At 56.5% G+C, this 27,583-nt stretch overlaps 1 protein-coding gene across 1 annotated transcript; it reads left to right on the top strand.

Moving 5' to 3' along the window:
• Positions 1 to 141: 141 nt before the first annotated feature.
• GFRA2 (GDNF family receptor alpha 2) lies at positions 142 to 26,912 on the top strand. Its single transcript, XM_049830647.1, has 9 exons — positions 142 to 196; positions 5,587 to 5,901; positions 9,516 to 9,599; positions 13,925 to 14,273; positions 24,687 to 24,796; positions 24,881 to 25,021; positions 25,111 to 25,286; positions 26,216 to 26,269; positions 26,487 to 26,912. The coding sequence occupies exons 1-9, from the start codon at positions 157 to 159 to the stop codon at positions 26,613 to 26,615; spliced, it is 1,398 nt and encodes a 465-aa protein (XP_049686604.1). The 5' UTR covers positions 142 to 156; the 3' UTR covers positions 26,616 to 26,912.
• Positions 26,913 to 27,583: the final 671 nt, after the last annotated feature.

Raw genomic sequence — 27,583 nt, 5'->3', positions numbered from 1 at the left:
GTCCTCGCCCGGATTGGGAATCTACCCGACCGCCTTGGGAATTAATTTGATATTTTTTTTTTTATTCCCATCTTTTTGTTGTTTTTTTTTTTTTTTTTTTTTTGTATTTTTTTTTTTTTTTTATACACACGTGGAGGAACGCGTGGATTTACTAACATGATCTTGGCAAACGCCTTCTGCATCGTCCTCTTTGTAGGTGAGTGGATGCCCGCAGGCCGGGGGGGGGGGGGGGGGCAGAGGGGACATGTCCTTCCCCTGGGCGAGGGGCTGCGGGGGCTGGGGAGAGGGACCGGCGCTTCTCCGAGATGGGCACTGCCCGGCTCTCGGGCTGCAGCAGGAGAGGGAAGAGGCGAGACGAGGATTTGAACTAAGGGCAACTTTATTTTCCTATCCTCTATCAAACTTCAAACGAGGAGGAGGGGACACACACACAGTCGCGACACAGGACACAAACCCAAGCGCCCCATCGGGGCAGCCCCGCCTCTGGCACCGCACGGTCGCGATCGCGATCCGAGGGAACGGGCAGGATCAGCGGCACCAAAACCCCTGTTCCTCTTTCATCTCCCTCTCTCCTTGTCAGCCCTACGTGGATTTTGTATTTCGGAGGATATCTAACCCCCCCCCACCAGTGTCTCCCAGCGCCCTCCAGCCGCTGCTGCCGTGGCTGCCTGTGTGTTCCGTCCCCCCCCCCGCTTCGCCCTCCCCGCCGTTCCTTGCTTGGAAGTCGGCATGGAGAATCGGTTCGGAAAGTTGAGCTAATTGCATGTGCGTGTGCGTGGGGAATTGCTGTCCCCTCTTGTTGCAATTCGTGCGTGGTGCTTTAGATCATGTGTGAGTTATTTAGGAGCTCTGGCTCTGCCAGGAAGAAAGCTTAGCATTTCTAGGGCAGCCTCCTACAGAGACAGGGAAGGTGCAGCCGAAAAGCTGGAGGGGGGGGGGGGGGGGGGCAAGTCAGAGATTGTGGTGGGGCTGGGGTGAAAAGGAAGCCCATGAGAAAGGTCCGTTTTTTTCCTCCTGCGAGGCTGGGTGCACGCAGGACCGTGACTCGGTCGTGTGCCGTGTCGTGCTCCAGATGCCGTTACGGCAGCACCCACACCCCGCTGCATTTCCATGGGTGCCTGAGTGTGTGTGATCCCCGGCACGCCGCAGCAGCGAGCGCCCAGAAAAACTCTGCCGAGCTCGCCTGGGCTGGAGAAGCGTCACCCTGCCTGCGAGGACAGGGAGAAGGGATGGGGAGATGCTGAGGGAGACTTGAAGGTTGGCAGAACAAACCTCCCTCCAGAGCATCCCGCGCTGCGGGGCTGGGGGGTGAAGGCAGAGGGACCACCGTACGCGGGGTGCTCGGCATCCCAGAGGAGGGCTCTGTTCCCTGGATGAAATGGGGGTGCCAGGCTCTTCCTCTCCCCTGCTCCCCAGCACAGTCCCCGGCTGGCGAGGGGAAGGGGTGCTGTGCCGGTGGGGTGAAGCTGGTGGCTCAAGTGCCTTTGTGTGTGGGGTGGGACATAGGCCTGAGTGGTGTGTGGGGGGGCTGAACCCCAATTTGGGGTGTCCTTCCTTGTGACCTACCAGCGGCAGAGCGTGCCGGGGACTTTTGGGGCAGGGGGGGATGAGCCCTGTCTTCTGAGCCAGAGAGAAAGGAGTGATGCTCTGGGGGGCAAGGTGGGGGGCACAAGTGGGAAGACATCCAGGCAGGGGGGAGGAAGGGCTCCCCAGCGTTGGCTTGGGGGGCCAGCTGGCTGCTGGCTGTTTGTACGCATGTCTGACTCGCTGCTGGACATCTCACGAGCGAGATTCAGGAGGACGGGGTCCTCCAGGATGCCCCACCTAAGGCACCTGAACAGTGGTCCGTTCGCCCTCACAAGGGAGGTTGCATGAAAGCAAGACCCTCTGCCCCCTTTCCCGAGTGCCCCAAAGGTGCCCCAAAGGTTTCATGGGGGGGGGGGGTGGTGGTGTGGGGGGGTGAGGCTGGACAGGGAGGCTGTCCCCCCGCCAGCCAGAGGAGCTGCAACACTCTGAGCGGTGATTGCAGGAAAGCCGTACCCCCAGATTGAGCACTGGGGATGGGGTGACCAGGGGACCCCATCCTGCTGTTTTCCAAAGCACCCTCCCATGGCGTGGCCTCGCCGTGAGGAGCCCGGGAGAGTGGAAGCCCAGCTCTTCACGTCTAGGCTCTTCTTTCTGATGAGCCAAAAAAGCCCTTCGGTTGGGAGAAAGCGATCGCTGCCACAACAGCCAGGCTGGGAGGCTGCATGTTCTTGAGCAATTTATTATTTTTTTTTTTTAGTCGAGTTGTGAGGATAAATATTTACCTCTAAGCTGCCTGTGTCCAAAGGTCTCTGGCAGGACCAGTAAAAGGAAACATGTATTACAGCTAGAAAAGAGGCAGCGCAGCCTGATGCTGCTGGGGGAAGCTGCGGGAGCGAGAGGAAAGCGGGCCATCGTGTTGTTTGCTGGCTGACTGTCGGAGGCTTGTGCATCTGCTTGCAAATCCTTGCTGTGCTCTGACACCCCAGAGACTGATGAGGATTAGGTTTAAATTCTCTGCAGATGTTTTATTGATACGAGTTCGGCGAGTGTGTATCTGTGAGGCAATTTCTTTTGGGTAGAAAAAAAAAACCCCTCAGCCTGCCCCTCCATCCAAACTCCCCACCTCGTGCCTCGGCGGGGGTCTGCGGAGCTTTACCTGGCTTGGCAGTGCTGTGAGCTGAAGGAGAGGAGGGTCCCAGGAAAAAAACCATCGACCTAGCAGCCAGGGCTGAGCGTGCTGCTTGATTTGGGGGGACCGAGCTGTCCTGTGTGGGCTCTGAACTGCAGGGAAGCGCTGCTTCTGCCTTTCTTCCTCCGGTGGGATGGCTTTGTGCCGTGCTCTGGGGTCTGCTGGTGCTCCCGGCTTGGATGCGGTGTGGGATGCTGCAGGCACCCTCCCGGGGCTGCCGGGGGGGCACGCAGCACCCTGTTCTCTGCAAGGCCATGGAAGCAAGGTGGCAAAAGCCGGGAGGCCGGGGCCAGCTCGCCGTCATGCATCCCTGCTGGCTTCCCGGCGGGTGGATTTACTGTTGGCTTTCCCGAGTGCCCGTCTGAGCATGGGGGTGCGCTGCTGAGGGTGCTGGGCCCCCTTGAAAGGATGCTCCATGCGGTCCAGCGCCTTTTGCATCAGGGCAAGGCTGTGTCCCCTCCCTGCCTGCCTGCCAGCACCTCCAGTCCCTGCCTGGGAGGCCCATGGAGCCAGCGAGGAGACAGGAGTGTGGCCGGAGGAGAGGTTTTGGATGGTGTTTTGGGAAGAGGCTTCATGGCATCGGCTGGAGAAGATGGAGTCGGAGCTGAGACCTGGGCTTGCTCAGGGCAGAGGGCTCGGGGCGAGCACCAGATGGATCTGCAGCTGAGCTGGGCGAGGGCGGCGGAGGAGGAATGGCACACGGTGGAGCTGTGGGATGGCTCTCGATGTCTGGGAGCCGATTGCCCTGGAACTGACGGCTGCGGCAGGAGCAGGTTGTCCCAGCTGCTGCACTGGGTGCCTTGGGCTGGGGTTTCCCGGTGTGGAAAGGTGCAGAGCTGGCCCCTTTCTACTCAAAGCACCATCCACCTCATGGCGAAGAGCTGGCATTTCTGCCCTGAGGAGCATTTGGGGATGCCCGTTTCTCTGCCAGCCGTCCAGGCTGTGTGTCAGGAGTGTGCCTTCACCGCTCATGGATCCTGCCTGCCTCCCATGTGGAATATAATCCTGAAGGGCCAAGGAAGGCCTTCCCACGGGGCATCTGTCACCCAAAATTGGATCTAACGGGGGTGTAAGGGCTCTGCACCTGCTCCTCCTTACCCGGACACATTCCAGACCTCTCTGAACCCAACGGTGTTTGTTCGGGGGCATCGGCTGAAGACCAGGAGGACAGGATCTGTTCCTTGGCCTGACCGCAGGCAGCGGACATGTTTCCACCCGAGGCTGCTGCCCGTCCTGCTCATTCACCCCTGCCATTGCCCCATCCCTCCTGCAGAGCCGTCCGAGCTCCGAGCATCCCCTCTCCTCCTCTCTCCCCACGGTCCGAGGAGCGTCGTGTCCCATCCCGTCTCGGCGAGGTGGGCAGAGGTGTGCGTGGCCGCCTGCTCCGGTGGCCGCTTGCTCCGGTGGCACGCAGGAGGCAGGGGACGCGTGTCCACCCCAGAGTGGTGGCAGGGGACAAGCCCTGCCTGCCTGCAGCTGCCTGCGTGTCCTGGTGGGTGGGTGGGGACACGGGTGGCCCTTGTCACATGCCTGTAGGTGTCACTGTCCCCCTGCCGTACCCAGACGAGCGGCCAAGGGTTGGAAAGGGGCTGGGAGCTGGAGGCTGAGGTTTGCTGTCCCCATGGGGTCCCTGGCATGTGGCAGTGAGGGGAAAGGGGAGGCTGCTCCCCAGGGTGCAGGGGCAGCAGTGGGTGAAGGCATTGCACGAAATGGGGTCTCCCTCTCCATCACCCTGCGGGGTGGCTGAGGATGCCCTCCAGGTCCCGTCGTGCCCATCGTTGCCTGCTCCAGGGCTTTCCCTGCCCGTGGTTGCAAGGTGGCAGATGGGAGGGTCAGGAGTGGCAGGGGGGGTCCTGCCCACCCCATCCCCATCGCTCGGCTGGTGCGGGCATCGGGGGACCAGCCACGCCAACACAGCCTGTCCTCCTTCCCCATCCGCCCGTGACGAGATGGGCCAGTGGCCTTGCCTGGGGTTGACTTGGCAAGAATCTATTTCAAAAAGCAAAAGAAAATGAGAAAATGGTAGAAATAGCGTGAGAGCTGAGGGAGTGGCGGGTGGGAAGGGAAGGGTTTGCCGAGGCAGGGTCCAAGGAGCAGGCAGCGGCTGTGCACGGGCAGGAGCCAGGCAAGCTGGACGGTTGCCACCCCGAGGGGTGGCTAGCACAGGGGCACGCAGGGTGTTGTCCCCGGTGGGGAAGAGTTTGTACTGATCTGCAGCCGAGCTGCAGCCCTGCCAAGCCCAAGCGCTCAAAAACCCATGAGTCAGATGCCCTGAACATCCCGTGGCGGGCCTGAAAATGATGAGCCGCAAAATAAAAACCAAAAACAGCAACGGGCGCAGAGAATTTGGATGGGCTTTCTGCTTCCCTTAATTCTTGAGAGGTCATGCATGGAGGTTCGTGTCCCCAAGCACTGGGGCTGGAAACATGCTGTGTTTGTTTATTTGCCTGTTTGGTTTTAATAAGAAACAGAGTCCCGTGGCATCACGTGGCTCCGGGAGCCAAGGCGTTGGGTTAACCCTCCACCTTCCCCGTCCCACGCCTTGGGGTACGTCACCGCTGCCGGGGTGCCCTGTGACATCCCGCTTGCTTTTTCAGGCCACTGTCTGAATTTTGCCATCTTTGACAAGCCCTAATGGCGTTATGGTTGGGGACATATCCAGGCTCGGTTTAAGCATGATGGAAGGACGTTGTCCCTCTCTGGAGCAGCCCGAAGGTGGCTCTAATGCCGGGGACCAGTCGAGGGCCGTGGCTGGGGCGCGGGCTGATGTGTGGGGTCAAGGAGGGGGGGATGCAAGGGATTCACCCCACCTGGTCGCCCTCCCTCACCTCTCTCTGCCCTCATCTCTCCTTCCCCTGCCCCTCGCCCAGATGAGATCCTCCGCTCGCTGGCTGGCCCCCCGTCCCCGCCGGGGCAGGACCCCCATGGCTGGCGAGTGCCGGTGGACTGCGTGCGAGCCAACGAGCTGTGCGCGGCAGAGCCCAGCTGCAGCTCCCGGTACCGCACGCTGCGGCAGTGCCTGGCCGGCCGCGACAGAAACACCATGCTGGCCAACAAGGAATGCCAGGCGGCTCTGGAGGTGTTGCAGGAGAGCCCTCTCTACGACTGCCGCTGCAAGCGAGGGATGAAGAAGGAGCTTCAGTGCCTTCAGATCTACTGGAGTATACACCTCGGGCTGACCGAAGGTACGGCGTAGGGCTCCGTTGGGGTGGCGATGGGGTGGAGGGTGCTGGAGGAAGAGGTGGTCCTGACCTACCTTGAGGTTGGGAAGCTCTGAGGGCATCTCACTGCTCTAATAAAAATGGGCTGAGCGGTGCCCTGGGCTGCACGGGTACCCCGGGCAGAGGAGACGGTCCCCCCTTTCTCAGAGGATGCTGATGGGGGTCTTGCTGAGAGCTGCTCTGCCCAACGCGGGCATGGGGCAAGGGAGAAACAGGCTGGGGGCCGTGTTTGCAGCAAAAGCTAATCGCTACCATGGCAGAGCTGTTGTGCCCGGGCACCTGCAAGCCTGGGCAGGGCTCCTCTCCAGCCGGGCTCCCTCCCTCCTGCCTGTCCCAAAGGAGGAGATGTGCCCGCGGGGTGCAGAGGGAAGCAAAGCTGGGGCATGACTTTGCACCTCAATACCAGTTGTGGGCATCTCCTGGGGTGCAGAGGTTGTTGCTGCCTCCTTGCCCCCCCCCCCCCCCCGTTAGCCCTTGCTCCGGTGGGGTTTGTGGGCTGGGGAGCAGCAGGGAGGGCTCGCTGGGGTCTCACCTTGCGGAGAGGCGATGCACCAGAACCTGCTGTAATTGCAGCCTGGTGAAGGAGTAAATCAGAGGCTGGAGCAGTGCAGGTAATTGAAATTGGATTTTGCTAGCCTGGGGCTGGTTTGTTCATTGAAGGCAGGATTATCTACTGCCTGAAGGCAGGGGAAGGTAGCGGGCTTCACCCCCTGCCCCTCGCCCTTCTTGCAGGGGCATCACCAGGGCTGGGGCTGCTGGTCCAGGGCTGCAAATTTACTGGGCTCAGAGGAAGGAACCGGCTGTGAGGGGCTCAGCTGGGGCTGGGGCTGGTTGCTGGTAGGGTTTGCTTTGCTGTCCCGTGGGCTGTCCCCTCTCCTGCCACCCCCGCTCAGCTCTGCCAGCGCTCGCCTGGCCCCAGACCGGAGAGGAGCAGAGCCAGCATCAGTTTAACAGCATAGATCCCTTAAATGGGCTTACGACTGGCTCCGCACGTGGAAGCTCTTAAATCCAGCTGCAGCTTGTGCAAAACCGCCTGTACCAGGGCCCTTGAGTTTCGGCGCAGTCCTCGCAAGGGCACGTGCCCGCCTGGCCGGGGGCACCTTGCGAGGAGACGGACCCTCGGCCACCCGCAACATCAAGTGGGTTGGCAGCTTGGCCCCGCTTCCACCAACGATTTGGGCCTGTAAAAATGCCCGTTCCTCTGCTGTTTCATTACTCCAGCTGAAAGCCACCTCCTTTAGCGGCTTGAGCTAAAAGGGGTTCGTTTGATGGAGCCGGCGGAGGAACCCCCATCCCTGGCAGTGGGTGCAAGTCTCTGATCTCCCTCTTGAGCTGGGATTGAAGCCAGAGGAGGTGGTGGTGGTACTGGGAGGGCTTTGGTGGCAGCGGCGAGGATGTGGGGAGCTGTACCCGAGCATGCAGCCCCCGCGGGTGAAATTGCCTACAAATCTGGGTCAGTGCAGGGACTAGTGAGCCCGAAAACCAGCCCAGAGCAGGAATTACTGCTTAATTGTTCTCTACCCCTCATTAGCAGCCTTCATTCAGTAATTTCAGAGGGCTTTGCAAACATGAATGAAGGATGCTTTACTGCTTGATGGGTACTCCAGGACCTGTACCTGGAGGAGGAGGAGGAGGAGGTGGGAAGAGAAGTGATTATACCAAGTCTTAAGGAGAGGTGGAAGCTTTGGGGATATCCAGCAGCTCGTAGCTTTAACGTGCGTAAACCAGTGAGTGTAAAAGCAATGAGGAGCCCAAGGCAGACCCTGATCTTCTGCCTTTTAGCAAAGATGCTGTGCCTGGTGGCCTCCTGCCCAGCCCCTTGGCTGCGGGAGCTAACCTGTCCCTGCCATTAAGGAGGACTGCTTTTACTCCAGCCTCATTCCTGGAGGTTAATTGCATCTCAGTGAGCTCAAGAAAAGTCCACTGCCCTTTTAATGCTCAGTAATTTTCCTAGCAAGCAGCAGGATTCAGCTAGTATTTAATTATTTATTGCATTGGCAAAGCAATATACCGGGAGGTTACAGTGTTTCCTAAATGCACTTTAATAAAGGTGCTATTTGTCATCGGAGCATTAGGAAACCCGGCGAGGAGAAGGGGGATGGCCTGAAGCGGGAGGACTTTGCAGGCTGCCCGGAGCATGTTTCCTTCGCCGTGGTGAGCAGCGGCAGCAGGAGCTGCCCTTGGCCCCGGCGGGGGCTTTGCACCACCCTGAGGGTGGTGGCAAGGCCAGGCGCAGGGTGATGGGCTGAAAACCCACAGTCGCTGGAGATGGCCCAACTTGGCATCCCACCGGGGTCTCCCTGGCCAGCCACCCGGCTCTGCTCTCCCAAATTCTCAAGGAATGGCGCTGAGGAGTCGCTGGGCTTGGAGCAAGCCTTCCTGCATCGCTCCCCGCCTCTTAATGAGCTTGTTTTCCAGCACAGGGTTTCAAGTGGCTCCTTAATTACATGGGATAAATGCTGCTGCCTTGGGCTAATAATAACTCGGTAGAGCACGCGTGGGCTGGAGCGGTCCAGGCTGCCGGGATCCGTCCCCGGGGCAGCCCAGGCTCACCCACAGCGAGGGCACCCGGTGTGGGCAGGGATCCTGCCGAAAAGGCTGCCAGGCAGTGCGGAGATCGATGCTCCGGGCTGCTGGTCAGCCTCTGACTGGGGCTTTCAAAGTCCAGCCATTGATTTTTTTTTAAATATATATATATATTTTTTTTTCCTGTGGCTGCTGGGGTTTGAAGAGAGCATTTCCTCTCTTGAGAGCCGTGGCCGGCTCTCCTGAAATCAGCCTTTTCTGGAGTTACACGAAGGGCAGGCAGCAAAAGCACGTGGGTTTGCACTGAAATCAAAGATGGGAGAGCGGGGCTTTGCTCCCAGCCTGGGGACAGAAGGACTGTGCTCAGATTCCCTCCGGAAAGTGTGGATTGGGATGGACGAGCCCCTGGAGCACAGCGTGGGTGGATCAGTGGTGGGGATGCTCTGGTGCTCAAATGAGGAGGCTCTCCAGTCGGATCTGTATCCCCCCCCCCCCCCCCATATTTCAGTTTTCCCAAAGTGCATCAGAGGCAGAGCGGAGTGGAAAACAATCTTCACAGTGTTTTTTTAGGCAAATGGGGTTTTTTTGCAACAACAATAAAATAATCCAGTGTTGAGAATAGACCCTAAAACTTTCAGCTCGCAGCTGGCCCAGACTCTGCGGACGTAGTCACAAAACATTGACCTTTCAAATCCAAATTCCCTCAACTCTTGAGGTCAGTTTGGACGCAGCCGCTGCCAAACCTGACTTGCACAAGGAACTGAGCTTGCGGCAGGACCCAGCCGTCAGGCAGCTGCAGGCAGCGGCGCAGACCTGCCCGCCCGGCTGCAAGCTCTCAGCCAGCAAGAATTAAGCTGAGCTGGTCCAAAATGGGCTTTTCCTGTCATTGCAGGGCAGTGATTTAAATGCTTTTCGGTTTTCTCTCCCCAAATTGCAATTGCCACGCTGTGGGGTGCCCATGCCCGGCCACAGCCTCGGTGGTGGCTGAGGTTATTCGCTGTGATTTTTAATTTGCTTTTTATCCCCCTTTTCTTTCTTCCCTCCCACTCTAGGAGAAGAATTTTATGAAGCTTCCCCCTACGAGCCGGTCACCTCTCGTCTCTCTGATATATTCAGACTTGCTTCAATTTTCTCAGGTAATAAAAGCCACATGCTTCCGCTGTTTTATCTTCTCTTGCCTGTGAACATAGACCTGCTACTGAGTTCCCTGGCAAGGAAAACCTACAACTCCTTCCCCCATGGTTTGGTCCTTTGCTCCTGCAGTTCCTATGGCCACTCTCCTGCCCGTCTCTTCTCCCACCGTTCCAGATCTGATGCCTTGAGCATCAGTTGGGTGCAACACATGGCCCACCCCCCCCCCAGCTGACCGGGATGCTGAAGCCTGACGGAGGAGAGCGATGTAGGAGCTGGTACCCGAGTGCTGCCGGGGTTTGATGGACTTTGGGATAGATCCTCTCTGTTTCAGACCTTCCTGGTGGGATCGGATATTGCTGGGAGCGGGTGAGCCCCGGCCGAGGTGGGGGCTTGCTTTGAGCCCCTGCCCGGCAGTGACGGCAGAGCCACGGGCAGCAGCAGCCTCCTCCTTGGGCTTCCTATTTCCCCCCAGGCTGTGATTTAGGTTTTTACCTTTCGAACTCACCTGCCTCCAATGGTGGGCTTATATCAAATAGCTGAGGTGGGCTGGAGAGCCCGTAATCCCCTTGTTTGTCTCGCTGATGTGTCACAGCATTAGACAGGGGAGGAGGAGGAGGCACAGCCCAGGGCTCCGGGGGGGACCAGACCATCCTCGACCATCGCTCGATCGAAAGCGTTTTGTCTTCTGGAAGATTTGGGACTGGCAGGATGCCCCATATTCGGAGAAGCTGAGGGGGGGGGACCCTGTTTGCTGTCCCTCCCCGGGGCAGCCAGTCTCGACCCGAGCTATGGGATGCTGCTGGGAGAAGGATGCTGAGCCCCTCGGAGCATCTCTCTGCCTCCACGTCCTCCTTTCGGGAACCCAAATTCCGCCACCATCCTCAGGAACTTTTTCACTATCTATTTCCATGACAACCCTCTCTGCTGCTACCTCCCCCCCCCCCCCTTTTCAAATTAGGTCAGCAATGCCTTGGCTTCTGCTTGCTCTTTCTCCTCTTAACCCTATCCCTCAAAGCTGCCCACCCCCCTGGGGTTTTGGGGGTCCCCAGACCTCATGGGGTGTGCATGGGCAGAGGGTGGTGGCACCTCGGGGACCCCGCAGAGATGCCATGTCCCCCTGTCCGCAGCCACCCCGGCTCACTTGGGGACACCTCGGAGGAGGGCCGTGACGCCGCATCCCCTCGCTGCCGTCACCCGTTGGGTTTTAGCTCCCGAAGCGAATTTGCCAGGCTCCCTCTGGGGAGCTTAGCACCAGTTCGGGATGACGATGCCACCCCCTCCCGTCTCCCGTACGCCTTTTTGGATTACATTAGCGTCAAGGAAATATTTTAGCTGCTGGAAAGTATGAAAAGCAAAGTGTCTGGAGTGGGGGATTAAACGCTCATGGGTTGATTTATTCATAAAAGCAAAGCGAGAGGAGAAGGAAGCCTGTCTGGCAATTTTGGGGCTGGGAAAAGGAGGGGGAATTGGCTGCTGTTATGCTCCAGAATGTGCTGTGACCATCGGGGGTGGCCTCAATGCTTCCACCCCTTCTCCGTCCCCCTCGCATGGGGCTGGAGCGGTGGGAGCGGCGAGCGGCTGCCCCCCGGGACCCCCAGCCCGGACCTGGAGCTCAAGCGATTGAAGCAAATGAGCTGTTAGTGTTGTTTCTCGATAACAAGGCTGAGGCAGAGCGCTGCTAATTGCCTGTGGGGATAGCGGAAGGATTACTTTATCCTTCTAGAAAGAAGGGGCTGTGTAAGCGAGGAGGGCGGCCATGCGCGCTGCTGCGCTCTCATTGCTCGCGCCCTCGACGGGCAGCCTGCCGGCACCGGGGAAGGGGGCCGGTGGCACCGCGAGCGAGCATCGAGAGCGAGCAGCACGAGCAAGCACTGCAACCCTCCCCACACACAGGGTTTTTTTGCTCCTGGCCTTCACCCACGGAGCAGAGCATCCCGGGATGGTGGTGAGGATGCTTGGCAGTGCCAAGGGGTGCCAGAGCCAGCCCTGCGGAAACCACAGCCTGCAGGGAAGAAGGAAAAGGGCTCCGGTTAGGAAACCAGCCCCACGCTGTGTTTCTGCCCATGTAGGCACCAACCCCGGGGAAGCAGCGCCCACGAGGTGGGTGGACGCGGCCCACGTTGCACGGCATAGCGTGGGCTTGCAGCAGCGCTGTCTTCCCCATCGCCATCCTCCTCCTCCTCCTCCTCTGCCCCGATCCTGCACCGAGAGGCCAGGCAGAGCCTGCTGAGGGGACGGCTGGTGGCACGAGGTCTCCCAGTGCGGTCCCCTCCCCGGCTCCTTGGCCCCCGTTTCCTTCTCGCCTCATGAAATTTTCATGCTTGTACTTTATTAATGAGCTCCCCAGAAACCCTGCACTTTCAAGCATCGGCTCTATTAAAATGCATCCAGGTCCCTACAGGTCTCAGGCAGGGCAGGAGCGATGCTCCAGAGGATTAGACAATAAGCCAGCACTTTGCACAGATCCCACGCCTGTGCCGGAGAGCCGCCGCGCTGGCTGTTAACCGCTCGCAGGGCTTGGAGCTGGGGCGGCCGCCAGCACACTTGCGTGCATGCTCGGTGAATCCCCCTCAAATTCCAGAGCTGGTCTGGGCAAGGAGAAGAGAGAGCCATGTGTTCGCCATCCTCTGCAAGCGTCTTTTCCCCCTTCTGCTCCTCTGACATCAGTGTCATGAGTTGTGTCCATCCTCAGCCCTCAGCTGGAGCGACCCAGCTGCAAAATGGCAATCCCTGCCCCATCCTGTCCTTGGGGCTTGGCTCTACAGGGAGGGTGTGAAGCCTCAAAGGACTTGTCTTCACCTCCTTTCCCTCCTTTCATGGCTTTATTCCTAACAAAGCTTACGGCCCATTTGCAGGGAGGAGGATTCCCCCCTCAGCGCAGCGCCGGTTCATGCTCCGACCATCCGTCAGCTCAAATGTCTCTCTTAGCTCAGGCGACCTGCTCGCCTCTTGCACTATTTTTCAAGGCAGATCTGCTGATAAATCACATCTCATAAGGAGTATTCACTTTACGCATGTCCTACCGAGCTCCCCCATCCCCAGTAGATCTCCATGGGGGGTGTTCGTCACTGGAATAACACATTTGGAATTTTGAGGGCTCTCTCCGAACAGCTTTACCCTCCCCGGCCCTGAGGTCTCATGGCATTGCAGCCCAGTGGGGGGGGGTCCTGGCCCTGGGTGAAGGGGGTCATGGGGACCACGTGGGTTGGATTTGCATGGGATGGTACCGGCGGGATCTTCCAGCTTCGGCTTTTAATTGGGACCCTTTAACGTAGGCAGTGCCGTGCTGGTGGTTCCGGGCTCGGAGGCTCCCACCAAGTTGGATAAGACTGGGAAAATGAGACAAAGTCGAGTCCCGTGCTGCAAACGACACCCCAAAACGCTGCTCGCCTGCAAGGTGGCCCCATGGGCAGCTGGGGGAGGCGGGGGGGGGGCCATGCTGGCCCAGGCAGCTGCTTGCCATTTGCTGATTAGCAGGGCCCTCCAAATAAGTCTGTTAGGAAACCCTCCTCGATGCTGTCGTTCGTCTTTGCCAGCAGAAGCCGGGAGACAATGGAGGAATCCACAGACTTGGCTGGGCTGCAGAGGGGAGGAAATTAGGGACGAGATGGCTGGTGCAGTCAGGTGGCTTTTAAAATAGCACCTGGGCTGCCGAGGGCGATCCATCATTTTGACAAAAAGGAGGAAAAAAAAAAAAAAAAAGAAAATTCAGCATTTGTTCCTGCACGGTGGTTTGGCTTCATCCATCCTCTCCCCATTTATTTGCTGACGGCTGGGATTCCCAGGGCGGATGCGGGATCCGGATGGTGCCCAGCTCCGGTGGCAGCTTTGTCCTCATCGTCCCTGCCTGGGCAGTGCTCAGCCCTGGGGGGGTTGGCTGGGGGTGACCCAGTTTTGGGGACCCCCAGGAGAAGATACGGGAACCAGGGGGGGGGCCCGTGCAGCTTGGCAGATTATTCTGCTTTGGAGCAGGCTGAATAATTAGTAATAATTCTTTGAATAATTGACAAGAAAAAAAAATATTGGAAGTTCATGGCATGAATTATGCACTGAAGACTGACCAGGTCGCCCCCGATGCAATCGGTGGGCATTAACCCTTTCTGTGCTGGAGGAGGACCTCCAAATCACGCAGAGGGGATGGGGATGAAGAGGGGGGAACCACAGGGGTGCATCCAGCCCCCTCCCCACGGCCAGCCGGGCAGGGACAGGCTGTGCCAGAGATACCAGGGGTCACACCAATGCCAGCCCCCGCCCCCCGCCTTCCCCATAGCATCTCCCCATCCCTCGGTACTATGCTCACCCCTTCTCCCTTTTGCTCTCCGAGCAGGAATGGACCCCGCCACCAACTCCAAAAGCAACCACTGCCTCGACGCGGCCAAAGCCTGCAACCTGAACGACAACTGCAAGCGCCTGCGCTCGGGCTACATCTCCACCTGCAGCAAGGAGATCTCGGCTACCGAGCACTGCAGCCGGAGAAAATGCCACAAGGCTCTGCGCCAGTTCTTCGACCGCGTCCCCAGCGAGTACACCTACCGCCTACTCTTCTGCTCCTGCAAGGACCAGGCTTGCGCCGAGCGCCGGCGGCAAACCATCGTCCCCTCCTGCTCTTACGAGGACAAGGAGAAGCCCAACTGCCTCGACCTGCGCAACACGTGCCGGACGGATCACCTTTGCCGGTAAGGACTGCGCCAGGCCCTGTGTGGGCTTCTCCCAGTCCTTCCTGGTGCCGGAGGGGGACCTGGAGACTGTAGCAGAAGTTTTTTTATGGGGCTGTGGCTGGGTTTGCAGTGCTTTCTTGTTGCACGACCCTATTCCGAGTCTATTTGTTGCATTTTCCCAATGCCGTGTGGCACTTGCTGGCCGGGTCTCCTCCAGTAACAGCTGTGTTCTGTGCGTCAAATGGGGCGGTTAATGGTTTTTGGCTGCTCATGAAGAGGCTGAGGCATGGCCTCGCGTTTGGTCCCCTCTTGTTGTGGAGTGAACCCATGGGTTTGTGCGGGGCTGCGCGTGGTTTGCAAACATGGGGGCTGCCAACCGAGCCCCCCCACTGCACCCTGAGCTCTGATTTACTCCGAAACCCCCAGTGAAAATCCACAGCTCTGCCCTTCCCCGTGCTTGACCTGGGATGCTGCAGCGGGGCGATGCCCTCCAGCAGCGCTCAGGTGGGGTAGAGATGTGGGACAGGACCGGAGCGGTGGGGATGGAGCTTAACGGTGGAGCTGAGCCCCTGGGGACCGTGCTGGGTCTGTTCCCAACCTGGGACTGCTCCGTCTCCCCACGCTGTGGAGGGGATGGATGTGCAAAAGGCACCACGCCAGCGGGGGCACCCGTGCCTTGCAAGCAGCAAAATCCCTCGGCGTGCTTTCAGCATCCCCGGCGAAACTTCATGGCTGGTGAAATCCGCTGTTTTCCCCGTGGCAGAGCAAAGTCAGGAGATCAGGCTTTTGTTCAGTTATGAAACTCATTATTCATATGGCAAAAAACCTCCTGTCACCCTCTGGGGGCTGGATCAGCCTCATAAAGAACATGTTTCCTACAAGGAGGAGGGTCTTTTTGCCATCAAGGTGATGGAGTTTCCCAGAGCCTGTTGGCGAAATAAATAAATAACGCAGCTTCAGGTCTTCCTCTGGCTGCAAGCGAATGTGTTTGAAACGTGGGAATGTGGCTTTTTATCAAAAAGTAATACAATAAGCCAATGTCTATGAATAAAAGATACCAGGGCTGCGCTGAGTCGCGGCCAAATTAATGGTAGCACCTCTCCGTCAGCAGGCCTGATGCTTGCGCAGACATTAAATGCTGTGGATGCATCTGCTTACAGAGGGGAATAACCTGCATTAGCAGCGCGTTGGGGGGGACCGGAGAGGCCACGGAGCTGTCGAGCATTAATTATAAGCCTGTTCCTGCATGAAATGAAATTCCACCAGAAAGAGGTGAAGCAGCAAAGGGGAAAGTGTGTGGCAGCTGCTTTGGCTGTTTGCTCCAAGTTGGAAATGCATTTTTCTGGCAGCAGCATGGATCCTGCCCGGCTGGGGGTTCTAGCTCTGCAAAGCACCCAAATACGGCATTTATTTACGCTTCCAGCTTTGGGCATTGGTTTGCAGAGTTTTGCCTTAACTTCAACTGTTTTCTCCCCGCGATGGGATGGTGCGGGGCCGTGCGTGGATGCACTCCTTGGATCTGGGTTTGCAAGAGAAGGTCCCATCCCATCCGCTCCCCTCCCGCAGTTCTCCCCCGGGGGGGCTCTGGCAGAATTCCCCAAGGCTCAGGCAGGCAGGTTTGCTCCAAACCTCCCGTTAAAAGCGGTCGCATTAACCGGGCTGTGGCACTGGCGTGCAAGAGGGGATAAGAGCCTGCAGTGGGGAGCCCACACAGGGGGATGGATGCTCAGAGATGCTGCCACGCTCCAGCAGCTCCTTGTGTTTGCAGCTGCGAAAGTGTTTCAAAGCGGTGATCTACCTGGGGTGAGCTGTGCCCAGCACCTGAGCTGAGGGGGAAAAAAAAAAGAATTTTTCTCTATTGATGTTGCCTTGCAAGTGAGAAAGGATCTGGCTTTTTTTCTCCCTGGCTTTTGGGATGGAGATGGCTCTGGCAGAGCTGTGCGTGCACTGCGCTTTCCCTGGGAGTGGGCACACACGCAGGCTGCATTTTACGGTCCTTGCTGCTGTTTTCCCCCCTCCATCTCCATCAGCACGTCTTCCCCAGGGATGAAGGAATGGCCCTGCATGCTGTGCCTGATGCACACAAAGGCATCACTTCTCCTGGCCTGTGGGGAAGGGACGCGGAGGAGAGCTGGTCAAGGAAAACCATCATTAGCAAGAGCCTTGCGTGAGAGCCTGCTGCTCTCTCTGCTTGACGTTACCTGCCTGACTACGCAGCGGCCGTGAGTCCGTCCGCCCCGGCGCTGCCCCAAAGGTGATCAGGGAGTTGCAGCTCCCATTGCCGTGGGTCCAGTTTCCCAGTTTAGAGCTGGGCATGGACTTAACCTGCCAGCTGAACCCCTTCTCCCACAGCCTCACCTCCTCCATGTGTGTTCCTGGCGTTTCCCAGCTGCTCTGGGCTGAGAGCACCCAGTGAGCCTGGAAAGCCCAAGCATAGGAGCTGAATGAAATCTAGGCTGTCTAGCCACCCCGTGGGTAACGCAAGCTCCTCTGGCAGCTGCTGTCTGTGCTTTGTTGGAGGGTTTTGACCGATGCAGAGGTGCTACATACTTAGGGTGGATTTGGCTTGGAGCAAGGGAATCTCATTCAGCAGTGATGCAGAGGGTCTTGCTGCAGGCTCTGTGCTTGGAGCCGCTGTGCAGACAGTGCTGCACCCGATGCCAAGCATTAACAGACTCTAGTGCATCACTCCAGGCCCCCTGGAGATGCTGCTGGTCCAGCTTCAGGGGAGCAGCTTGTGCTTCTCTTCTGCAAAAGCCTGGCAAGGTTTGCATCCCTGTGCGAGCAGGATGGGGTTGGTTGTTTGGCGTCCCCTTTGCTGAGCAGCTCTGGGCTTATTTTGCAGGTGCAGGGTGGTCTGCAGGGCTGCCTGGTGCTGGGGGGGCTCTCCTCTCTCTCCTGCCTCTCCAAAGCCCTCTGCATTTATAAATAACAAAGCATTGGCAGGCATCCTCTGCCAAGATCATCACCAGGTGCCGGGAGTGTGTATAAATAGAGTGCGCAGGCTTTGTCCTCCTTCCCACGGCATCTGCACCCACCAGCTTCCACCCAGGAGCAACCAGGCATGAAACCCCTCCGTGTCCCGTCGTCCCGAGCCCCTGCCCAAAGCCGGGGTCTGCCATGGGATTTCCCCTCGATACCTGTTTTTATCAGGCCGGCATCGCAGACCGATGCTTGTCCTCCTTATCTGCACATGGGACTGGCAAGGGCATTGAACTCAGAAGCAGATCGGCAAGCTGCTCTGAAACCCAGCGGTGACAGGAGATGAGATAATGCTCCCGCACGGGCTGTGAGTGTAATTAAGCCTCCTGGCTGAACGCCTAATGAAGAGCAAAGCCCTCTCCACCGGGATCGGACACTGCAGGGAGATTTCTGCTGCCATCTCGCCGCGGGTGGTGCTGAGCTGGGTGCAGGGGGCTGCCCCTCGCATGGGCTGCTGCTCCTGCAGGACACAACCCACCCCTGAGATCGCATTGCTTCCTTCCCCAAAAAAGCAGAGGAGTTGGAGGACAGGGAAAATTAATGGTCCGGCATGGAAAACAGTAATTCTGGAGGTTTTCATGGCTTTCTGCTGCTGCTTTCCAACTGCGCAGGGCTGGTGGTTAAATGGTCATTGACCACCAGCCCTTGTCCTATCAGTGGTCACAAAGCTGGAGAGATAAAAGCCACCAGCTCTTCCATCACGACTGAGAACGGGTCTGCAGGTGGCTGTTTTCAGAATGCTTTGGACCGGGGTATTTTAACGAGCTGGCAGCATCCTGGCATGGAGCGGGGTCTGGATCACCTGGGGGTCCCCGTGGTTAGGAGGAGGGTGCTGTGCAGCCCCTCCATTCTGCACTGCCCTTCTGAGGGCACAAAGGAGCCAGGATGTGGCCCCCGAGTTCCCGTGCATCCCTGCGTGGGCTCGGGTCAGGGCGAGCGTTCGACCTGTGCCCTTCCTTTCCCAAGAATGGGGCTCGGGATCTGGGTTATTCTGGGCTGAAATCCTGGGCTTTGCTCTAGATGAAGCAATTCAAATGGCCTTGACCTGTGAGGCTGCTAAAAATCCTCGGTGAGATGCCCCAGCCCCAAGCACCTTCGCCCAGCTCCTGGCTGCGAGAGCAGGAGCAATCAGGCTCAGATCGCTGCAATTTGGGAAGCTTTTCATGTCAGGAAGCTTTTCCCAGCACAACGGAGGAGCCCGACAAACTCCCTGAGCTTTGTGTCTGATTGCAATGGACAGGTTTTAGCTCCCAGAATATAAAAACCTTTTGCAAAACACTAACCTCAGCTAAGGGGAAAGGGAAGGAAAGGGGAGAAAAGAGCTGATTTCAGCAGCTGCAGTTTGCTGTATTTTTCATCTTGCATCAGCAAGTCAGGAACACAAATAATCTGGTCTTATATGCTTCAGTGATGCTGGTGCTGAAGAATTTCCCAGCCTCCACCGGCTGTAGCTCCTCAGCATCCAAAAGCAGGGTGATGTTTCCTTTGCCTGAGTTTTCTCCCCATTTTCGGTGTATCTGTGGCTGGGAGGGGGACGGATCCTGCCCAGCTCCTCACAGGACCCCTGTGTCTGCCTGCACTGGTGAGGCGCATTTCTTCATGGCAGAAACCATCTCTCTTTGGCTGGGGTTGGGATCCTAATTCAGGAGCGATCCCCCGGGGAGGGGAAGCTTTGCTTCATCGCCCGAGGACCCATGAGGGAGGCTTGGCTCAGGGTGTGTGCGAGGGAAGGAACGGATCCAGGCCGGCTTGGTATTGATTAAACACCAAACATGGGAACAAAACGCTTTTTTTCTAAACCCACGTCCTCGTCTTCACGCCCTTTGTTTAGCACAGACAAAATGCCATCTATAATGGATGTTTCCTTGATAAACAGCGGAGCGGCAGCTCAACTTTCTCATTACACCATGTAATGAGAGCGGCTCAGAAGTACGGCTCGGCTGTCCACATAGCTGTCTGGGAAGAAGAAGGAGGAGGGAAAAATGCTCCTGCATTTAACAGCGGCTCTGGGAGCTGGCAGAGAGGAGCAATGCTCGTGTCTGGAGGGGCACAGGGCACGGCTGATGGCACCCCAGGGTGGGTGGCTGCACCAGGGCTGGACAACCGGGGCTGCAATAACCTGCCGGGGGAAGCCTCCAAATCCAACCTTAAATTAGGAAATCTGCAAGGGTTGGTGGCTTTGGCTCCCTGGTATGGGGGGGGCGACAGAGGGAGGGGGCCGGTGGGGCAGCATCCCCTGGGTACCTTCCCCTGGCACCCTGTGGGCACCCGTGTGCAAAGGCAGCTGGAAGAGATCTCTCAGCTCGGGGCCACCTTGCTCAAGGCTAACCACACTCTTAACACAATAATAAGTCAATTCGCACTGAATAATTAAATAGAGAGCCTTCATAAGTATTGACTTAATGTGACAGCAAGTCTATACTGACTCAGGGTTTGCTTATGTAAACACAATCTCCTGTTCGGCTTAGTTAGCAGTTCAATGAAATAGAACAGTCCTTCAATTAAAATCAAATGATGCGTGCGTTTAATTCTTCCCTTCTTTTACCGGGTAATGATAGGGTTTGAGCATAGGCAAGAGGATAAAAAAAAAAAAAGTCTTTCAGCTGCTCTTATCTGTGATGAATCAAAATGTGATGTCCTAAAAATACATATGGATAACTAAACTTCTTAATTAACGGCTCCGAACTTAGCAGTTGGTCTGTTGTCTGTTTGTCCTCATTTTTTTCCCTTCTCGCTGCCTTAGCTCTGCTTACTCTAATTTGGGGATTTCTCCTTTGCTTCTCTCTGGTTCATTCTGGTTTTGCCTCTTTCCTGCTGCCCGCATCTCCCAGGGCAAGGGGTAGCTTTGAGATGGGGGACCAGTTCTCATCCTACAGAGAGATGCTATGCTACCGCAGAGATATGGTTGTCACTAAAAGCAGGAATAAAACCCTCCTGGCTCATACCAGAACAGGTCACTCCAGCCTCCAGAAGTGGCAGATAACTTTTCCTGGATAAAACAAATAATTCCATTGATCTTTCCCCGCCCCGTGAACCGTTTACTAGCTTTGGTAGAGGGTCATCCAGAAAAGTGGAGTTTCGCTCCAGCTTCCCTCATTTCTTTAGCTGATCCCCGTCCCCAGGGCTCTTTGAATTACCTGGCCACTGTTCTTGGTGTTTGAGGCTAATTTTTTTTTATCTCAGCATCTCCTGGCTTTGAAAGCGTTCATCTCCAGCAGGACGAGCAGGCAGAGCGAATGTTGGGAGGAGGATGCCCAGCGGGCCCGCGGGTTTTTCATGTCTTGCTGAGTTTTTGCATGTTGTCGCAGCTTCTTGAACATCCACTGCTCTGCAGGGGGGGAGAGGCGCGTTTCCAAGCCGCCTCTCGATGCTCGTGTCTATTAAAGCCATTTTTCCTTGGTCCCTGTAAATTGCCTGTGAAAAACACGTCTCGAGTAATCTCCGCATCTCGGACATTTTCTGCATGAAATATTCAAGAGCCTGATACTGTTCGCTTTGATGGGTGGTGAGTTATTACCAGCGCCGGGCTTGGACTTCTCATACGCATGCGGTGATGGGAACAATTAGCACCCAATTAGGCTACCTTGCATCTGCTCTGGGGATTTTTCTGCTTAAAAAATTGCAATGCACCAACAAGCGGAAAAAAAACAATCAAAAATCCTCTGCTGTGTAGGTAACTTTTAATGTCAGAGCGAGGGTGTCTTGCTGGCGCTGGCAAGCTGCTTCTGAATTCCTGCACGATAAGAAGGCTAGGAGATGAGTTAGCAGCCAGGAGATGATGGGATGGTCCCTGGAGCAATGCACAAAGTCCCCTATATGGGGGATATATGCGCCAGGGATATACGTGTGGGTGCACTGTAGGGACCCAGGTCCTTGGGAGGTGTCTGGAGGTGGGCAGGGAGGAAGAGAAGTATTAAAGCCCCTGGAACACTGGACCTGCCTCCCCTTGGCATCGTCCTGCTCTTTCCCCCCAAGAAATCGAATGTATTTTCTAGATGCATCAAAGAGAAACAGCTTGTAACCCCCTAACTTTGAAATCCACCACTCGGAGCAGGTTTGGGATACGATATATGTGTGTATATACATAATTAATTTTTGTTAATCCCTTTTTCACTCCTTATTTTTTCGACTTGGAGGCCTTTCAGGAAAATAACGTGCTGGCCGAGGCTGGGCTCTGCAGCTCCCCGTGCCACCATCCTCCTTCCCCGTCCCTGACCCAGCTGCCAGCCCAGCTCTTCCCAGCCCAGGTCTGGCCTTTGCAGGCAGAGACTGGCCAGACCCACCTGCTGCCTCGAGCTGCCAGCCAGCAATTTGGCACCAATTCCTCCTGTTTCTGCTAAGATGGACTTGGCTCCCTCTCCTTTTTTTTGCCCGGGCACTTAAAAGCAGAAATCTGAGAAGCTATGGGCCAGCTCCAGTAAGGTTTATTCCTGGCAGTTAGAGTCTCATCCAGCGACTGCAAACTCATTGTATACAGCGGAAAGAGTGACATCTGGCTTGGATATTCTGGAAAGGTTACCAGCTGGCTTGTCATGTATTATGAAAAGAATAACATTTGCCTTCGAGGATGCTACAAGCCAGGAGCAGGGCCCCGGGGAGCAGCGTGACAAATTTCCGTGGCGCTCGGTGATGAACTTGCCACAGTTCTTTAAGAGAATTGACGTGCCTTCGCCTCTAATTTGGGGAGAGGGGAAATGCTGTCGGAAACTTTATTTATCTCCCGCGGAGGAGAGGAGGAGGGAGTCCAAATACCTCCCCGCCATGGGGATTGTGTGAAAGGAGCAGAGTTGGAGCTTTTTCTGCTCTGCAACACCCTGGGCTCTTCCTTCTGCTCCCACTTTGCAAGTGGGGAGCAAAAACCCTTGACCCAAGCCTGGTTTTGGCTGCAAGGAGGGCTGAGCACTGCAGATATTCCCTGGCAAAGCTTTTCTGCCTGTGCTGGGCTTCATGCACAGCTCCAGCAAGGGAGACCGTGTGCTGAGAGCTGAGCAACAGCCCCAGGAATGGGTGCAGGATGGGAGCCCCTGGCCCCCCTCTCTGCACTGCTGTCGTGGGGAGTTTTTCTTTCCCCATGAGCTAAATCGCTAGGGAGGAAAATAAACGTGGGTCTGGTGAAAATAATGTGCTCCTGGGATGGGTGAGGTTTGATTCCAGGAAGAAGGAGAGGGAGAAAGTTGGCTCCTTGTCACACACATGCCGCAGGAGAGTTGCAGAATCCCCTTTTTTCCTGAAATCAGTGCTTTAGCCCAAGCCCGTCCTCCTTCCCCATGTCGTGGAGCGGCCGCCCCGCACACCTCCCAGTTGCATCTCTCCCTGAGGCGATGCCAGTTGCGTTATTGCTATTTATTAGCATCCGACGTGTAGAAGAGCGCAGCCCTGCCCAGGAGTCCTGTCTTCTCGTCAGGAGTGCTTGAATAACCCAGATGAAGAGGCTGACCTTGCCCTGGAAATTTGCAGCCTGTTGGGAGGCTGTAAGTGGGTCAGGCAGCTGGTGTAAGTGGGAAAATAATCCAGTTCATGCTGCCGGCAGCCCGTCGGCAGGCAAAAACTGAGTGCGACCTGCACGCCCAACCGCAGGAAGAGCAAAAAGAAGGTACAAAGTGCACGGGTGGCTCTCGCCAAACCCCCGGCTCGGCCGGGGAGCTCGCTGCGGGGTGATGCTGAGGTCCCCAAAGGACCAGGGAGTCTCCAGAAAATGCTCAGCTGGCCCACAGAAGATACTTGCGTCGGTGGCTGTGAACCGCCGTGACCTGGAAAAAGCCCCAGTCAGGGATGGCTGGAAACAACAAAAGTCTCCAGGAAACCACTGCATTCCCACATGGAGCATCCAGTGCTCTGGTCCAGCTCTGAGCAGCTGGGCTTTATTTCCTCTTACGTCCTTTCCCCAGTACGTAGCCCATGAAACTGCAGTGGTCTGGCTGCGGGCTCGCCAGCAACATCTCTGCTCCTCCCCGGCGCTGGCTGCGTTTCGGTGGTACCTGGCCCCCGCTCCCTTGGTGCGCTTGAGATCTGATGGGATGAAAAGTGCTGGGTGGAGGTAAGGTACGGCTGCAGATCCCTTCTACTTCATTCAATCACTGCTTCATTTGTTCCTCCATTTAATTTGATTAAAAACCTCCTGAAAACAAATCATTCCTATTTAAAAAAAAAATAACACAATTTCTACCCTTTATTTTCATCAGTTCTTATGGCTTTAGGCAGGTACTGTTGGATGATTCAATCACTGGTTGGACAAAGATGACATTTAATTAAGAAGGAAGGAAAAGGAAGCTGAAGAAAATAATGTATGCCCTCTTCTTTCTATATGAAGTGCGGAAAAAAAGAGCCGAGGAGATTTTCTGTTGTGAAATGCAAGGTCTCATCTACAGTGTCAGCAGCCTGGCTGCTTCACAGCGATTCCTCCCTGTGATTGAGATCCAGTGTGGGCCACAATTCAGCCTCGAGTCTATTCATTTAATGACTGAGTCAATTTGGAAAACTGCAGCCCATCCGTCTGTCCACCTGGTCCATCTGCCCATCTTCTCCCACATCCTTCCCATTTCTTTAACCTTCCACCTCGGTGATTCGATTCATCCCAAGAAAAATCCCCAGAGCATCGCATGGAAAGCGCGAGTTGGTGTCAGCAGAGCCAGATTACCGATACACGTGGAAATAACTGTGCTTCCATCGCTCCTTGCGCTTTTTCTGAGCGTTCTGCCGAGCAGTGAGAGAAGATGAGAAGGGGTAACCAAGCCAGTAATCGGGTTAGGAGTGGAAATCAGCTCCTCTGCTCCTCTTGTCCCTTCGTTATTCCTCCTGGTCCTGCTGGTTCTCCCCATCTCTGTTCTTTCTGCCTCTGCCCTGCCCGCAGAGCCGAGTCTGGCAGGAGGGCAGGCAGGGCACGAGCAACTCAGCCCCCGGCGTCTCTGCGAGGCTTCCTCTTGTTTTTTCCCTTCTCAGCTGCGAAAGAAGAAAGCAAAATGTAAACCCCAACCTCAGGCATTTTAATTGCACTCTAAGCTTTAACATTTCAGGGGGAAGATAAAAACAAGCAGTGAAATTTTACAGTCGTGTAATGATGCCGGGAGCAGCGTGGCCAAATGAGGTTGTGAAGTTTACGGTGTGCTCTGCCAGTCGGGCAGCGCTTGGAAAGAGCCGGGGAGGTGGAGACCAGTAACGGATGGAGGAATGAGGGTCCCACACTCGGGGGCTCGTCCCCAGTGGGGTACCCACCCGCAGGCAGGCTCCCCTCCCTTGCCTGTGACCCTCCGGCAGGCTGGGGTGACTGGAGGCGAGACAAGAAGTTGCACCTTCTGAGTCTAGATCTCATTTCGATCTCCTCTCTCTATCCCACTTATCCTCTTCTCTCACCTCTATTTTTTAAAAAATGTTGTTTCTTGCTCCTGAGTCGCTCTGTGCCGGGAGCGGCGGTGAAATCCCATCCCTCTCCCTCTTGCTTTTTTCACCCAGGTCCCGGCTGGCCGATTTCCACACCAACTGCCAAGCCTCCTTCCAGTCCCTGACCAGTTGCCCTGGGGACAACTACCAGGCGTGCCTGGGCTCCTACGCAGGGCTCATCGGTGAGTGCCGGCGGGTCGGGCTGGGGAAGGGTCTTTCCTACCGCAGCCCCCTCATCCCTCTTCCTTCTCCTCGCCCGGGAGCAGGCTTCGACATGACGCCCAACTACGTCGACGCCAGCACCACCAGCATCACCATCTCGCCCTGGTGCTCCTGCAAAGGCAGCGGTAACATGGAGGAGGAGTGCGAGAAGTTCCTCCGAGACTTCACGGAAAACCCCTGTCTCCGTAAGGCGCTTCCCTGTCCCCCTCCTCACCCTGTCCCATCACCACCGGGGTGCAGCCCCCCTTAAACATCTCCTGCCCCCCCCCCCCAGGAAACGCCATCCAAGCCTTCGGCAACGGCACCGACGTGAACCTCTCCCCCAAGAACCCCTCGCCCCCCGTCACCCTGCCACCGAAAACGGAGAAGAGCCCTGCCTTGCCAGATGACATCAATGACAGCAACACCATGTACGACACGAGCATCATCACCACCTGCACCTCTGTCCAGGTAGGACCTAAGCCCCGTCGCTGCTGCAAACTGGGGGCACTGGTCTGGACCCTCGGTGGGTTCATCAACCTGGAGAGAAGCTGTAGCCCATGGGCAGCAAAAAGTCCTGCTCGGACCATCCAGAACGGTCTGGATGCAGCGTTGGTGCCCGGCAGGATCTGGCCATCCCTGGTAATTGGGGTCTGGGCACTTCTGGGGGGGGTCTGCCATGGAGAAGGGAGGGATCTGTGCCCTGCCCATCTTCTTCCCTCACTTGGGGCATCATTCCCTGCCTGGCACGGTGCTGTGCCGGAGGCAAGGTGAGCTGATGTGGCTGCCCTGGGCCCAACTTCTCCTGCCCCCAGCTCATTCGGGGTGAAACCAGCTTGAATTCCATGTGGGTTTGGGAAAGCTGAAAAATACATATTTTCTTGCATTGCGCTGGGCTGGAGGCTTCATGCTTTGCTCCTCGGGTGGGAAGGCGCTGCCGGGAGAGGAGCGGGATGGGGACTGTGGCCAGTGGGTGTCACAGGGGTGTAGGCAGGGTCCTCGGCAGGAATATTTGCAGCAGGGAACACAGAGGGAGCAAACCTGGGGCTGGGATGAATCCGCATGAGTACTTGCAGCCTTCTGTTATCTGTGCTCTCTCCTGCTTCAGACAGGAGCCCAGCAAAGACCCTGAGCTGCCCCGGGGAGAAGGGACGAGCCCATTTCTTCTTGCTTTTCATAAAGCTCTTCAGGCTTCAACACCAGCCATGCGCTCTGAGCCACGATTTCCAATGCCCCGTGCACAGGGCTGCAGGCATCGCCCCGTGCCCTTGCAGGCCGCCTCTGCAGCTCCCAGGGAAATGTGGGGACCCCAAAACCTTGGGGTGCGACCCCGGGCAGGAGCAGCTCTGGGTGCACATACCCGCCCTAACCCTTTCTCCTTTCTCCTCTCTCCTCTCCAGGAGCATGGATCGAAGCTAAACAAGTCCAAAGAGCAGAGCCTGTGCTACTCAGAGGTACGTTTGGGGCAGGGGGGAGCAGAGGGATGGGGATCCCCAGGGCCCGGGAGCTCTTTCCCACTGCAAATGGCCTAGGAAAGATGTGCCAGGCAAGCGCCGTGCCGGGGATCGCTGGCTTGGCCGACCGGAGGGCAAAAATAGGTGTTTTCCAAGATGGGATGCTTTTCCCCGCAAAAAGGCTCTGATGAAACCCTGCTCTCCCCCTCTCCCGCAGACCCAGCTGACCACGGACATCATGCCAGACCAGAAGACGTTCGTGGACCAGAAGGCAGGCGGCAGCCGACACCGGGCGGGCCGGATCCTGCCCCTTGTGCCCATCCTCCTGCTGATGCTGGCGTTATAGAGGGGCGAGGAAGGCAGCGGCCGGCGGGACGGGGACGCTTGCGGAAAGCGCGCACGAAGCGCGCACCGGCAGCGCCCGCCGGCACGCTCGCTCTCGCCTCGGTTCCTGCTGCGGCGATGGGGAAGGGAAGGATCGCTTCGTGCTGGAGACTGAAACGCTCACAAACGCCGGGGATGCCGAGCCCCGGCGCGCTGGGCGGCAGGAGGACCCTCACCATGCTGGGAAATTTTGGTGGTTTTCTTCCTATTTTCATTTTTTTCCCTTTTTTTTTTTTTTTTTTTTTTTTTTTGTATTTTATGGTGCGTTGGGTTTCTTTTCTAAAGCAGGAGCCCACGGCTCGTGGTGAAACCCCACCGTGAGCCCTGCAACAGGCGATCCAGAGAGATGAGCGGCGCTGGGGAGGGAAAATAAGCATCGAGCAGAGCTTTGGTGAAGGTTATTTGCAGGACCCATCAGCCCGAGTGCACTGGGGTGGTCGCGGGGACAGCAAGGTTTCCGCATCAGAGCAGCCTGGAGGATGGACATGCCGTCGGGAGGCTCTTCTGCATCCTCCGAAGGGACTCGCTCGAGCTTTTGACATTGTTATTGGGGTTTTGGGTTTTTTTTCTCCTTTCCCGTGGTCGGCGAGAGTTTTAAAATGGAAGAGAAAAGAAACTACTGTTCAAACGTTGTGAGGTTGTCCTGATGTTTTCAATCTGTCACTTCGAGGGGGAGTTTTTTCTTTTTCTTTTTTTTTTTTTTTTTAATCTTTGTCCAGTCGAATTTGGGTTGGGATGGGATCCGACCCATCGGTGGTCGGAAACCTCTGTATGTTCCTCTCTGTTTTCTTTCTTTTATATATACATATATAGTGTATGTATATACTGTCCACCTATACCTACATATATGTATGTATATACACAACCATATACATCTACAGTGTGGCTTTTTTAATTTCCTTTTTTCCTTTATTTTTAGAAAAAATGCTC

Source organism: Accipiter gentilis, chromosome 28 (assembly GCF_929443795.1).
Source record: "Accipiter gentilis chromosome 28, bAccGen1.1, whole genome shotgun sequence".
Classification (NCBI taxonomy): domain Eukaryota; kingdom Metazoa; phylum Chordata; class Aves; order Accipitriformes; family Accipitridae; genus Astur; species Astur gentilis.
The sequence above is the reverse complement of the archived record's forward strand: the minus strand, read 5'-3'. Positions and strand labels throughout refer to the sequence as shown.